The 13,760-nt window shown below is 42.6% G+C and overlaps 1 protein-coding gene across 7 annotated transcripts in view; it reads right to left on the bottom strand.

Annotated features, from left to right (window-relative positions):
• VPS53 (VPS53 subunit of GARP complex) overlaps positions 1–7,729 on the bottom strand; it is a 204,325-nt gene extending 196,596 nt beyond the window's left edge. For 6 of the 7 annotated variants that reach the window (XM_053568540.1, XM_053568542.1, XM_053568545.1 and 3 more), the window contains exons 1-2: positions 7,423–7,729; positions 3,258–3,338 (exon numbers count right to left, since the gene is read on the bottom strand). Coding sequence is in view for 1 of the 7 variants with exons in the window: in XM_053568539.1 (XP_053424514.1) it covers positions 3,258–3,338; positions 7,145–7,231 (168 nt within the window). In the remaining 6 variants the exon portion in view is untranslated. Of the gene's footprint in view, positions 1–3,257; positions 3,339–7,144; positions 7,369–7,422 lie in introns of those variants that run through there. The other variant, XM_053568539.1, reaches the window with a different exon arrangement.
• Between the last annotated feature and the right edge of the window lie 6,031 nt (positions 7,730–13,760).

Below are 13,760 nucleotides of genomic sequence, written 5' to 3' on the forward strand. Positions count from 1 at the left end.
AGAAAGCGTCCAATAAATGGGAACTATTATTACAGTTAAGAGCAAGTAAAATTGAGTAATTATACAAATTATTTTAACTTCCTAATTTACTTATAACCTGTTACTTGTGTCATTACCTATTAAGATAGACTATAAGCTCCGTGTTGGTCAGGACCATACCTGCCCTGCTTACCCCTTTTCCCCTGAATTTCTTATAAAGCTATGCAGAGTAGGATATTTTTGCAGAGGAAGGGAGTTAGTGAATTTTGGCTTCTACATGAGCCTCTAGCTTCATCCCTTCAGATACCAAATTGTGTGACTTCTGTCCCCTAAATAGCTATCAGATCTGGTTCTCTCCACCCCGTAGCCTTCCTTCAGGCGCTCATCATCTCTCTCAAGTGAGTGAATACATCGGTCTCCTAAATGGTCTTCCTGCCTCCAGTCTCGCCTACCTGGCCTTCAGTTCATCCCCCACTCTGCTGCCAGGTGGAATTTAAAAAACGTGAATTTGATCTAGATATGACCCTGCCAAGAGTCCTTCAATGAATACCCACTGCCTACAGTAACAGTCTCCAGAGTAAGGGGGATGTATCCCCAAGGGCTTTGCCATACTGTTCCATGGGATGTTACCAGAAAATATTAAAACCTCTGTTTTGCCTATAGTCCCAGCTACCGGGGAGGCTGAGGCAAGAGAATCGCTTAAGCCCAAGAGCTGGAAGTTGCTGTGAGCCATGACACCACAGCACTCTACCGAGGGCGACAAAGTGAGACTCTGTCTCTAAAAAAAAAAAAAAAACTCTGTTTTTATTCTTTATGTATATAGCAAATACTACTAAAATTTAATGTATTTAAGAATGGTAATAGAGAGGCCAAGCAGAGTGGTTCATGCCTGTAATCCTAGCACTCTGGGAGGCCGAAGTAGGTGAATTACTTGTGCTCAGGAGTTTGAGACCTGCCTGAGCAAGAGTGAGACTCTGTCTCTGCTAAAACTACAAAAACTAGCTGGGTGTCATGGAAGGTGCCTGTAGTCCCAGCTACTCGGAAAACTGAGGCAAGAAGATTGCTAGAACCCAGGATTTTGAGGTTGTTGTGAGCTAATGATGCCACGGCACTCTACCAGGGTGACAAAGACTCTGTCTCCAAAAAAAAAAAAAAGGGTACAAGAATATGTATGTAACATTTTGGGGATGCAGGCTTAAATATTAGCCCAGTAAAATTAGTTCTATAAAAAACCTTTTACTGAGTTGCCTAGAGGACTCAGATCCTTCAGGATCCTTGCTCCACTTCTTAGCTTCATCTCTACAAGGCTCTGATCACTGCGCACACTTCGTTTCTCTTTCTGAGCATTTGCATATATTTAGAAAGACCTTCTTTCCTTCCTCATTCTGACAGATTTATCTGGCTGCTCACTCTGCCTAAAATAATGTTCTGCTGACTTTTCACAAGCCTGGCTCCTTCCTATCTATCTGGTCTTAGCTTAAAGAGAACAGCTTCAGAGGGAGTGTCCCTTTAAGCTTCCTAAAGGACCCCCCACCCTGTGCCACTATGTCCTATCAATGCACCTACTTTGACTCAAAGCATTAAGCACATTTGATAATTTCCTGTGTATTTATTTGTTGATTTGTTTCGTCTTCCTCCTCACACTAGCTTCCTCTTGAGCTGGAGGTTGCTGTGAGCCACGACACCACAGCCACGAGACCAGGACTTTACCTGTCATGCTTACCATTTCTTTCCAGTTTCTAAAAATAGTGTCTACGGGCGGCACCTGTGGCTCAAGGAGTAGGGAGCCGGTCCCATATGCCGGAGGTGGCAGGTTCAAACCCAGCCCCGGCCAAAAAATAAAAAAAAAAATAAATAAATAAAATAAAAATAGTGCCTAGTACTTAGCAGACAATAAATGCCTAATGAGTCTGACTAAATGAATGAATGAATAAATCCTTTAAGACTTGGCAGACAGACTACTTTCTCTCTGAGGTTTTGATTTTCCTAGGAAGAACTGTTCCTTTGTTCCTCTGTTCCTCTTTGTAGCATCACAGACCTCACCAGCATACACCAGTAGCTCTCCCTCCACTTGATCATGCACACCTCAAGGGCATGGACTGGGTCTTTTTTTGAGACAGAGTCTCATTATGTTGCCCTCGGTAGAGTGCTGTGGTATCACAGCTCACAGCAACCTCTAACTCTTAGGCTTAAGTGATTCTCTTGCCTCAGCCTCCCAAGCAGCTGGGACTACAGGCACCCACCACAACACCCAGCTATTTTTGGTTGCAGTTGTCATTGTTGTTTGGCAGGCCTGGCCCGGGTTTGAACCCGCCAGCCACATACACTGGAGCTGCTGAGCTATAGGTCCCAAGCCCAGACTAGGTCTTATTCATGATTAAATGTATCTCCAGCACCTGGCACAGTAACTGACAACACATGGCAGATCCCACTGCACATTTGTTGAATGAATGATGAAAATCTGAACAGAACTCTAGCTGCCCCTTTCCCAACTATGCTGCTTCCAATTCTGGTCTACTTCTGACTCAAATACCCAAAAACCAATTCTGTAAGAAAAACTCATCTGTTTAGATGAGTTGTCCAACATAACAAGACAAAAAACATAAAGTCTAAAAATTTATATTTTGAAATAAGGGTGACAGTGACTTTTTTTTTTTTTTTCAGGCAGAGTCTCACTATATCACCCTGGGTAGAGTGCCGTACTATCACAGCTCACAGCCACCTTCAACTCTTGGGCTTACGTGGTTCTCTTTTCTCAGCCTCCCAAGCAGCTGGGGCAACAGGCGCCCAGCACAACACCTGGCCATCTTTTTTGTTGTAGTTGTCATTGTTGTTTAGCTGGCCCAGGCCAGGTTCAAACCCTCCAGCCTTGGTATATGTGGCTGGCGCCATAACTACTGTGCTACAGGTGCTGAGCCAGGGTAAAAGTGACTTTATGACTCTGGGCTTATCCTGCTGGACTGACCCTCACTTGTTACTTTTTTTTTACATTATAAAAATTCTTCTTGCTTTCTAATTTACAACAGATAATTTGGGAGGACTCTTACAATCTGAGGGTACAACTTCTAATACTGTGCTCACTATACAAAGAATTCTATTCTAACACAACTTAGCTTACTGCCCTTGTTGGTTACAATGGAGCTTGATTTGAATTTAACTCTCAATTGTTTATCAAGGGCCCTACGATTAGAGGATTAGATAGTATGACACACCAATCATAACACTCAGGATGAGCAAGAGGCCACTGAAATGAAGGAAACCCAAAATTTCATACTTACTTGCTCTGTTGGGAACAGGGTATTGATATATTCAACAGCATTGAAATCTGCTCGATCTAAAGGATCCTGGCTTGGAAATACCTGCACAAAAAGAGAGGATTATATATCAAAGCATCATGTTGTATACCATAAACATGTAATTGTTAAATTTGTCAATTAAAAAGAAAATCAATTTTTTAAAACAGGGGATTAAAAATGACTATAAATTGTGCATGGTAGCTCACGCCTTTAATCCCAGTGCTTTGGAAGAAGGTTAAAGTGAGAGGATCCCTTGCGGCCAGGAGCTCAAGATCAGCCTGGGCAATATAGCAAGACCTTGTCTTTAAAAAACATTTTTTTTAAGTTGCTGGGAATGGTAGTGCATGCCCATAGTCCTAGCTACTTGAGAGGCTGAGGCAAGAGGACTGCTTGAGCTCAAGAGTTGGGAATTGCAGTGAATTATGACTGTACCTCTGCACTCCCGCCTGGGCAACATAGCAAGTGTTTGTCTCTTTCAAAAAAGAAAACAAAACTGTCTTCTTCCTACTTAGTTTTATGTATTATTTGTTTCCTCACAATTAGATCCTAAGTTCCCTGATGACAAAAACCAAATCTTTTTTCATTTTCTAATGCTTCATATAAAACAGATACTTTTATAAACAAAATATCTGTTAAGGTAAATCTTTAATTTTTAACATCTGCAGTTTTAACATCTTGGCATAACTAATAGAAGTGCAAATGTGAAAAGTTCTACCAATATCAAGGAAATCTTCAGGACAAGGAAAAGTCAGTAGGCAATGTGCACTACTGGATTAACTGGCTGACGACACAGTTGTATTAAGGAAGCTTTGATAACAGACTTACCTACCATAGCTTAATGATGTCTTTGCAGTGGAATTCACTACGCATTGAAGTAATTTGCATATTTTAGACAGCGTCAAGAAATAGAGAGCTGGCATTCAGGTTAACAGAAGAAAGCAAGTCACCTCTAAGAAATATAGCTAACTCCCTTCAAAGTCACAACCTGAAGAACGTGTAACAAAGGAGACTATAAAGGCAGTCAAATGATCCCCGGGGTACTGGACTGCCCCAGCTCAAGATACAATTTCATCCTTGAAGAAAGCTTCCAAAGAAATACTGTGTTGAACCATCAAAATGTCTTCTAAGATAATTATTATTATGAGTTTAAGGTTAGTACAATGTCAAGGGGAGGTGGAAGGTAGTGAGAAGAAAGTGGGGAAGGTGTTCTCTTTTTTAAATGCTTAGCATTTCTGTCTCCGTAATATACGTTTATGGTGGAGATATATCATGTGCACACATAATTTACACAGCCTCCAAGTATATGCATTCACCAGATGAAATGCAGGCAATTGGCCTGCTATCAATGTGTGCTCCACCACGCGCAGGAAGTAAGAGATGTGAAGTGCTCGTGTCCTTCAGTTGGTCTCCATTGCTGCACTTCTCTCACCACTCCTGAGCGTACTCTTAGGTTTCAATGTTTTCATCTAACTAGGCCCCTAACACAAGCCAACTACTTCACCCAGTAATATTTTTTCCACCAGCATTGGAACCAATCACTCAAGAGTACTAGACTTAGTGGGGCGGTGCCTGTGGCTCAAAGGAGTAGGGCGCTGGCCCCATATACCGGAGGTAGTGGGTTCAAAAAAAAAAAAAAAAAGTACTAGACTTAGCAAAGAGATGCTTATACAATGTACTTCAGGAGCAATTTAAAGAATTTCAAGGGTAACACATCTGTAGTGATTTTTACCTTATGCAATAACTTTTTTTTTTTTTTGTGGTTTTTGGCCAGGGCTGGGTTTGAACCCACCACCTCTGGCATATGGGACCGGCGCCCTACTCCTTGAGCCACAGGCGCCACCACAATAACTTTGAAACTTAATCTCTGAATAAAATGTAATTCCATTATACCAACCCTTCTTGACTTCTCACATACCTCTACTTTTTTTTTTTTTTTTGTAGAGACAGAGTTTCACTTTATTGCCCTCGGTAGAGTGCCGTGGCGTCACACAGCTCACAGCAACCTCCAACTCCTGGGCTTAGGCGATTCTCCTGCCTCAGCCTCCCGAGTAGCTGGGACTACAGGCACCCGCCACAATGCCCGGCTATTTTTTTGTTGCAGTCTGGCCGGGGCTGGGTTTGAACCCGCCACCCTCGGTATATGGGGCCGGCGCCCTGTCACTGAGCCACAGGCGCCGCCCACATACCTCTACTTTTTACAAATGCGCTATTGCATAATTGTCTGCAAAACTTCACTCAATCTTAGAATGTTAAAGTAACAAAAAATTCTGAGTTCATCTTGACATCAAGACATCTGCTTACAAAATAAGCCTATGCTTCACACTCATTCTTAAGAAATAGTAAATAATTAACACTTATTCTTAAGAAATAGTAAACATGTGCTCTTCTGATATCCTTGTCAAACAGTAATTGTGTTATATTAGTGTCTCCCATCAGAACCCACTAGGTCCAAAGAGCAACTGAAATGTATATCTTTTTCTTTTTCCTTTTTTTTTTTTTTTTTGTGTGTGTGTGTGCTCTGTCTTTTTAGTATTCTTTATTTAACTGTATGTCTTTTTCTATCAAAAGAAGGTGAGTGGTAGAGCAGTGAGGCCTGAACACTAAAAGCTCTGCCCAATGCTTTGGAATCCTCACAATATGACAAATGCGATTTGGGCAAGTAATACAACTACACCTAGGAAAGCACACATCAAAAAGTCTACAAATGGGATAATATAAATACATTATTTAGTACAGCGGCTGACCTATAGTATTTTTTTCTTTTTAAGAGACAGGGTCTTCCTCCATCACCAGGCTGGAGTGCAGTGGCATCATCATAACTCACTGCAGCCTCAAACTCTTGAGTTCAAGCAACCCTCTTGCTCAGCCTACCCAGTGGCTAGGACTATAAGTGCACACCATTACACCTGGATAATTTTTAAAAATTTTGTAGAGATAGGGTCTCACTATGTTGCCCAGGCTGGTCTCAAACTCCTGGCCTCAAGCAATCCTCTCCTGACTTGGCCTCCCAAAGTGCTGGGATTACAGGATTACATGCTCGGCCCATCATAAGCATTAATGGTCAATACATGTTAACTATTTGTAGTAGGAGAAGCAGTTTTACTCAGAAAAACTTCCCAGTTGACATTAGAGGCATAACCCTCTTTTTCTTAAATCATAACCTATGACAATTTCTTGAAGGGAGATCTTCTCCCTTTATCAGGAGCAATAGCCTGTAAAAGGGTAGAGGGAGCAAGTCCTGTACAAGAAATCGCTATTGCTGACATCGTTACCATTAAAAAGTCAAGGAAAGGAGAGTTAGTCCACTGAGAGTTCTTGCAAGGATGAGAGACCTCCGGGGAATATTCTCCACCCTAACCCAAACTAATCAACTGCAGGAATTCTCAACCTTTAAAGAAGGATAATAGGGTTATTTTCCAACATTTAATCTGTGCTTTGCCATCAGCTTCAGAAATTAAAGTCACACTCTCCTCCAAGTTCTGCACCACTCACGAGGAGCTAGCCTGAGAACTAGGAGCGGGACACTAGACTAGAAAATCAATGAACCCCTGCAACTCCCAGAGCCTAAGGTTACCACCCATGGGGCCCTGTCTTCCAGGTTCATCCTCTCCTGGGGGCTCCCCTGTCCAAACCCACCAGGACGCCCCACCCTCCAAAGACAATCACGGCCTAGAAAGGAATTTCTTTCCCTCCCTCGATTCAGAAACCCTTTTCCACCTCCATCTCCCCACAAACCTTCGCTGTCTCTTCTGCACACAGCCTCACCTCTCCATCTAAAGACTGCTTCTTCCCTGCCCCTCCCCAAGTCCAACCGCCCAGAGCTGCCTCAGCCTGGGCGCTTCTCTCCCCTGACGGGGCGGAACGCTCACCTGCTCTATGGCTAGCTGCACCTCTGGCGTGAGCTGCAGCACGGCTTCCAGCTCCTCCACGAACTCCAATTCCTCCTCCTCCATCATCCCGCCACCCAACCCGCTGGCGACCCCCACGCCAAGTCCCACTCAAGCCTCCAGCCCTCACCCAGGCCCCAGAACAACAACCCCCTCCCGCTGCAGCGACCAGGCAAGCTCGGGCTGTCAGCCACCCCGGCACTTCCGGGAAGCCTGGCACTTCCGGGATCCCGGGCACTCTGGGATAGCGGAGGACTGACCTCTGGAAGCCCTCCTGTCCCGTCTGTGGGAGTCTCCCGGGGAGTCCTTTAACACCGCGGTGGCTGCCTGCCCTCTTCCTTAAGATGGTGAGGGCCTACTTCACCTCCCCTACGGCGCGCCCCGCGCTGAGGGCCCCGGAGTTGGGGACAGCCGGTTTTCCCGGCGGGACTTCCCAGCAAGTGTAAGCCCCAACCGAGTCCTGACCCACCGACACCAACTTCTGCGGGCGGCGAAGCCGGCGACCCTTCAGCTCCCTGGGTCGCCTTGCTCAGTGGCAGTAGTGTCAATGGTGAAATGACCCCAGCCGGTAAGTGGCAGTGTTACCAAGGACAGTTGTAGGATGGGACAGCGTCCACTTGATAGGGATTAGTTCCCCTTGTGTTGCCGGCCAACCAGGGTTCACCTGCGCGCTGCCCAAGAGGAAGCCAATACGCAGAGACAGCAGGGTGTACAGCATAGAAAGTCTGCTCCAATTAGCGCTAAGCGGGGAGACGATTCGTACCCCAGAATTTGGGAAACAGGGCTTTTAAAGACAGTTTTTTTGAGGCAGAGGATAGGGCAGTCAGGGTCTGCTAGTTGGCTGGGTTTTGGGCGGGACTATCAGTCCCTTGCCAGGGGGCGCTGCTTGAGTGGATCATTCCACTGCAATACAGGTCCTGGAAGATACCTCAAAAACTACCTAGAGTCCAAGCAGGTTATGTTATATATGGAAAAAGGTTAAGAATCTTTACAATTTCCAAGCTGTGCCCTCCAGCGAAGCAATTTATAGAGAAGCAAATGAGGGGACAGTGACTATTATCAAACAAAGGAGGGGACTTTGGCAGATTATTATCATTTTTAGCTAAGTCTGTTCCTTCACAGAATTTTGGGGCCCTCATTCTAATTCTCACCTTGCACCCCTTCAGTTTGTAAGGACTGTTTCACTTGTGTTGGGCCACTAACAGAGTTGTTTTTTTGGGGGGTGGTGGTGGTGACTGTAGCTTCCTTATTGGAAAAGTTAATAATAATAATAAAAAGACAGATTAAGAAGTGCCTTAAGGCTAGAGAAATGTTTATTTTTGAGATTCTGAGTATCAAAGGTCTAAGTCCCATCCTACCACTGAGAATCTGTGTGACCTACAACAAATTAGTGCATCTTCTCTGCTTACCCTGCATGACTGTGGCAAAGATTAAATATTAAAAATGTTATGCAAATTTAAGCTCTTAATACAAGAAATACTTGGATGTTTTAAATCTTAGCACCACAAAGGGAAAAAAAGAAGCCGGATCACCCTGTGGAACCACTTTGTCTGCAGATACTTAACACAATGAGGGAATTGCTGCCAAAGGAAGAGTTGCTTTACCAGTTGAACAGTGTGAAACCCCATGAGGGAAGAGCCTCTAGTTCTACTACTGACCTATTTTTCTTTTCTATTGTTTTCTTTTATTATTAACTTTTCTTTTTTTTTTAAGGCTGAGTCTCACTTTGTTGCCCCAGCTAGAGTGCCAGGGCCTCAGCCTAGCTCACATTGACCTCAAACTCCTAGGTTGAAGCAATCCTCCTGCCTTAGCCTCCTGAGTAACTGAAACTATGGGTGCTCACCATAATACCTGGCTAATTTTTCTATTTTTAGTAGAGACAGGGTCTCACTCTTGCTCAAGCTGGTCTCCAACTCCTGAGCTCAAGGGATCCTCCCACCTCAGCCTCCCAGAGTGCTAGGATTTACTAGCACTTTAATGAGCCACCATGCCTAGCCTATTCTTTTATCATCAAAGTTGCTTATAATAAAGAATGTTTTTAAAAGAGTCTCACTTTGTTGCTCTAGGGTGCCATGAGCCATAATCCTCCTGCCTCAGTCTCCTGAGTAGCTGAAAGTACAGGCACCTGCCATATAACACTCAGCTAATTTTTCTATTTTTAGTGGAGATGGGAGTCTCCCTCTTGCTCAGGCTGGTCTTGAACTCCTGAGCTCAAGGGATCTTCTGCCTTGGCCTCCCAGAGTGCTGGGATTACAGGCATGAGCCACCGAACCCAGCTTTTAATATAAATTGTATCTTACTCTACTTTTTGTTCTTTCCCTTAGTATGTTCTAGATATCTTTCTCTGTATGTTGGTCTGTTTCCCCTTTCAATGGCTATATAGTATTCCATAGTTGGAACTACTATGAAATATTTAATTATTCTATGAGTAGATATTTGGGTTGTTTCTAATTTTTTACTATTATAATACAAACAGGGCTGGGCGTGGTGGCTCTCACCTGTAATCCCAGCACTTGGGAGGCCGAGGCAGGTGGACTGCCTGAGCTCACAGGACCAGCCTGAGCCAGAGCAAGACCCCATCTCAAAAAAATAGCCAGGCATTGTGGCGGGCACTTGTAGTCCCAGCTACTTGGGAGGCTGAGGCAAGAGGATTACTTGAACCCAAGAGTGTGAGGTTGCTGTGAGCTAAGATGCCATGGCACTCTACCAAGGGTGAGCAAGTGAGATTCTATCCCCCCCCCAAATAAAAACAATACAAACAATGCCATATCTTTTTCTTTTTTTTTTTTAGACAATTTCCTTTTTTACTTAGAAATCTATAGTTAGAGAAGTGTGATAGGGTGGTAATGGCAGCCAGGGGGTGAAAAGGGAGACACAAGAAGCTTCAAAGGGCTTTTTCTGGCTCTCAAGTAGCCTGGAGGAAATTAGAACTGAGGACCTTCATTTGACCCGGAGTAGGTCTCTAAAAGAGCTCTTCCATTCTGAAGTTTTTGACTTTTAAGTTCAGAAGGGAATTTCCTCCACACCAATTCAGGGACCATTCCTAAGGCTTCATGAAGTTCTTACATAATTTTTAAACTTTACCAATTGATATGAGTTGTTGTAGATACCTTGTAAGTGACATTTCTAGGCTTTTGGATTTTATTTCCAGTAGTTCTGGATACATAATACTTTCTTTAAAGGGAAAAGTAGGAATATTGCTTTGTTGTAGGGCCTTAAATTGGAAATCATTGAGATTATGAAAATAAACAAATAACTATCTCTTGAGTTGTTTGTGGTAGGCACCAAGTTAAGCCCTTCACCTGCAAATGAATATGCAATCTTGGCCCAAGTTTTGTTTTTTTTTACTTTTTTTTGTTCTTTTTCCATCTTTCTTTTTTTTTTTAATTGTTGGGGATTCATTGAGGGTACAATAAGCCAGGTTACACTGATTGCAATTGTTAGGTAAAGTCCCTCTTGTAATCATGTCTTGCCCCCATAAAGTGTGACACACACCAAGACCCCACCCCCACCCCCCTCCGTATGCTATATCTTTTTAATACACATTTATCATTTACCAGCACTGTAAGAAAGTGTCTGTATCTGTAGGCACACTGGATATTATCAGTCTTTTAAATATTTACTTACAAAGTTTGTGTTGACTTTTTATCTTCTGTGGATTTCTAGTTTATATCATTTAAATAATTCTTTTGAGTCATTTGTATTTCTTTTTATTTTATTTTTGTAGCGATGCGGTCTTGGTGTGTTGCTCAAGCTAGTCTCAAACTCCTGGCCTCAAGTGATTATCCTGCCTTGGCATTTCAGAGTACTGGAATTGCAGGTGTGAGTCACCATGCCTAGCCCATTTGCGTTTTTTAATAATTTGTAGGATCTCTTGACTATTCTGGTTATTAACTTTTGCTATACACTACAAATACTTCTCTTGTCTTCTAATTTTGCCTTTTGGTATACAGGTTTATTTTTTATTCTTAGTGTACACTAATCTGTCAGTCCCTTTTCTGTGTGACATTTGGGTTTTATGCCTTGTTTGGAAAAGTCTTCTCTAAGCTATGAATGATAAGAATATTTAAAACTTTTTTTTCCAAAAGTATTTATACTGTTTAACTTTTGATATCTGGAACTTATTTCTGCATTTGGTGTCTCGTAGAGCATTTTATTAGTTTTCTAGATCTGGCATAACAAATTACCACAGGCTGGGTGACTTCTGACAGCAGAAATTTCCCCACAGTTCTGGAGGCCAGAAGTCTGAAATCAGTAAGTTGGAGTGTTGTTTCCTTTTTGGAGACTCTGAGGGAGAAACACTCCATCCCTGTCTTTCAGCTCCTAGGGCTGCCAGCAATCCTTGGCATTCCTTGGCCAACAGTTCATTGTAGACGCGGCATTCCAATCTCTTATTCCATGTTCACACTGCCCCTTCCTCGGTATTTGTGTGTTTTTTTTCTGTTTCTTATAGGGACACTCTGTTGGATTTAGGACCCATCCTCATTCGGTATGGTATTATCTCAATCTTTACCTTAATTAGGTCTGCAAAGACCCCATTTCCGCATAAGGTCACAGTCTGAGGTTCTGGATAGATGTGTTTTATGGGGACACTATTCAACTTCTAACTTAATTTTTTTCCAAATGAAAGGCTAATGGTTTCTGTGCTTTTCTTAGACACGCCTTCCTTTGCTCACAAGTATGACATGCTTACTTCAGATAACATTTAGTAGATCTGGTTCAGGACTCTGTTTTGTTCCATAGATCTATTTGTTTGTTTTAGCCTGTTACGTGGGCTGGAGTGCAGTGGCATGATAATAACTCACTGCAGCCTCAGACTCCTGGGCTCGAGCGAATCTTCTCCCAAGTTGCTAGGATTACAGGTGCAAGCCACCATACCCAGCTATTTGTTTCCTCTACACTGTTTTAACTACAATAAATTGTAGGGTATTTTGATATACAGTAAATTCCTCTCCTCCCCCAGTATTCTTTATTCAAATGCTTCTTGGGCATTTTGTACATTTTCTCTAATTCGCCTAAGTTTTACAAGGAACTTACTGAATGCATTAAAAACATATTAGAGTTTTGATTGGGATTACACTGAATTTATAGATCAATTTTGGGGAAAGTGACATGTTTACAATATTGAATATTTCCTTATAGGGCCATGTTCTCAATTTATTTAGGCTTTTATGCCTTTCATATAGTTTTTTTGTAGTTTGTAGTTTTTTTCACATAGGTCTTGCATGTTTCTTATTAGGCCTACAACTGGTCATTTTCTCATGTGTATTTTTTAAAATATTGTAAATGGTCCCTCTTTGTATTGTATTTTCTAGTTAGTATTTGTTGGCTCATAGAATTTATATGCTGAGCCTATATCTAGCCACCTTATCTGAATTTTTTTTTTTTTTTTTGCAGTTTTTGGCCAGGGCTGGGTTTGAACCCACCACCTCCAGCATATGGGGCTGGCACCCTACTCCTTTGAGCCACAGGCGCTGCCCCTTATCTGAATTTTTAAATCTACTATATTTCAGTTGATTTTCTTTTTCTTTCTTTTTTTTTTTTGTAGAGACAGAGTCTCACTGTACCGCCCTCGGGTAGAGTGCCGTGGCGTCACACGGCTCACAGCAACCTCTAACTCTTGGGCTTACACGATTCTCTTGCCTCAGCCTCCCGAGCAGCTGGGACTACAGGCACCCGCCACAACGCCCGGCTATTTTTCTGTTGCAGTTTGGCCGGGGTTGGGTCTGAACCCGCCACCCTCGGCTATGCCGGCGCCCTACTCACTGAGCCACAGGCGCCGCCCTCAGTTGATTTTCTTGATAAATTGGTATATTATTTGAAAATAATGATAGTTCTTTCTCTCCCTTTTCAATGTTACCACCTCTTTGAGAGTTTATGTGTTTGTTATTATGTTGGTCAGGACCCCAATAGTAGAGTGTTAAACAGCAGCAGATTGAGTAAGCTTGGTGCTTACCGTCATAGAAAAAAAACAAAGCACAGTCTAATCAAACTATTGCATAATGAAACAATGGCCTTACAACACATAACAGAAGGAAGGTGGCAGTATCTTGGTTAGTAAGTGTGCCCTTGTCCTTTATCTTGCACTAATATTATTTAAAACCTTCCAAATCCTTCTAAGTCCTAAGCCAGGTTTTATCATGTTACCTGGCAACATGGGATTTTGCATTCCCTGCAGGGCAAAGTATTTCAGCCTGACTCACAACTCAACAGTTCATTCTAAAGACTGACCATTAATAGTTCATGAGGTCCATCACTATGTCACCAATTGGTGATGGTTAGGTGCCCTATAAGCATGTGCTAGTGTGCTTGGAGCAGAAGTTCTCCTTGCTATATTATAAAGATTTTTTCTCAAGTAAGACTTAAAAGTGCTTGTAACTAATCAGCTTTCTCTGCATTGCTTTGTTTCTGGCCATTTGGGTTTTCACCTACAATCCTATTGCGAAATAATTAACTCTTGGAGTTGAAATCTGCTGTGCCTGGTAAAAGCCACTACAGATTTAGTTTCACAAAGAATGGCTTTTCCTTCATTCATTTCTTTAATAAAGTGTCTACATACATGTATTCCTTACTAAAGTGGTTAATGGAGCCTATGTAA

The sequence above is a fragment of the Nycticebus coucang genome, chromosome 18 (genome assembly GCF_027406575.1).
Source record: "Nycticebus coucang isolate mNycCou1 chromosome 18, mNycCou1.pri, whole genome shotgun sequence".
NCBI classification, from domain to species: Eukaryota; Metazoa; Chordata; class Mammalia; order Primates; family Lorisidae; genus Nycticebus; species Nycticebus coucang.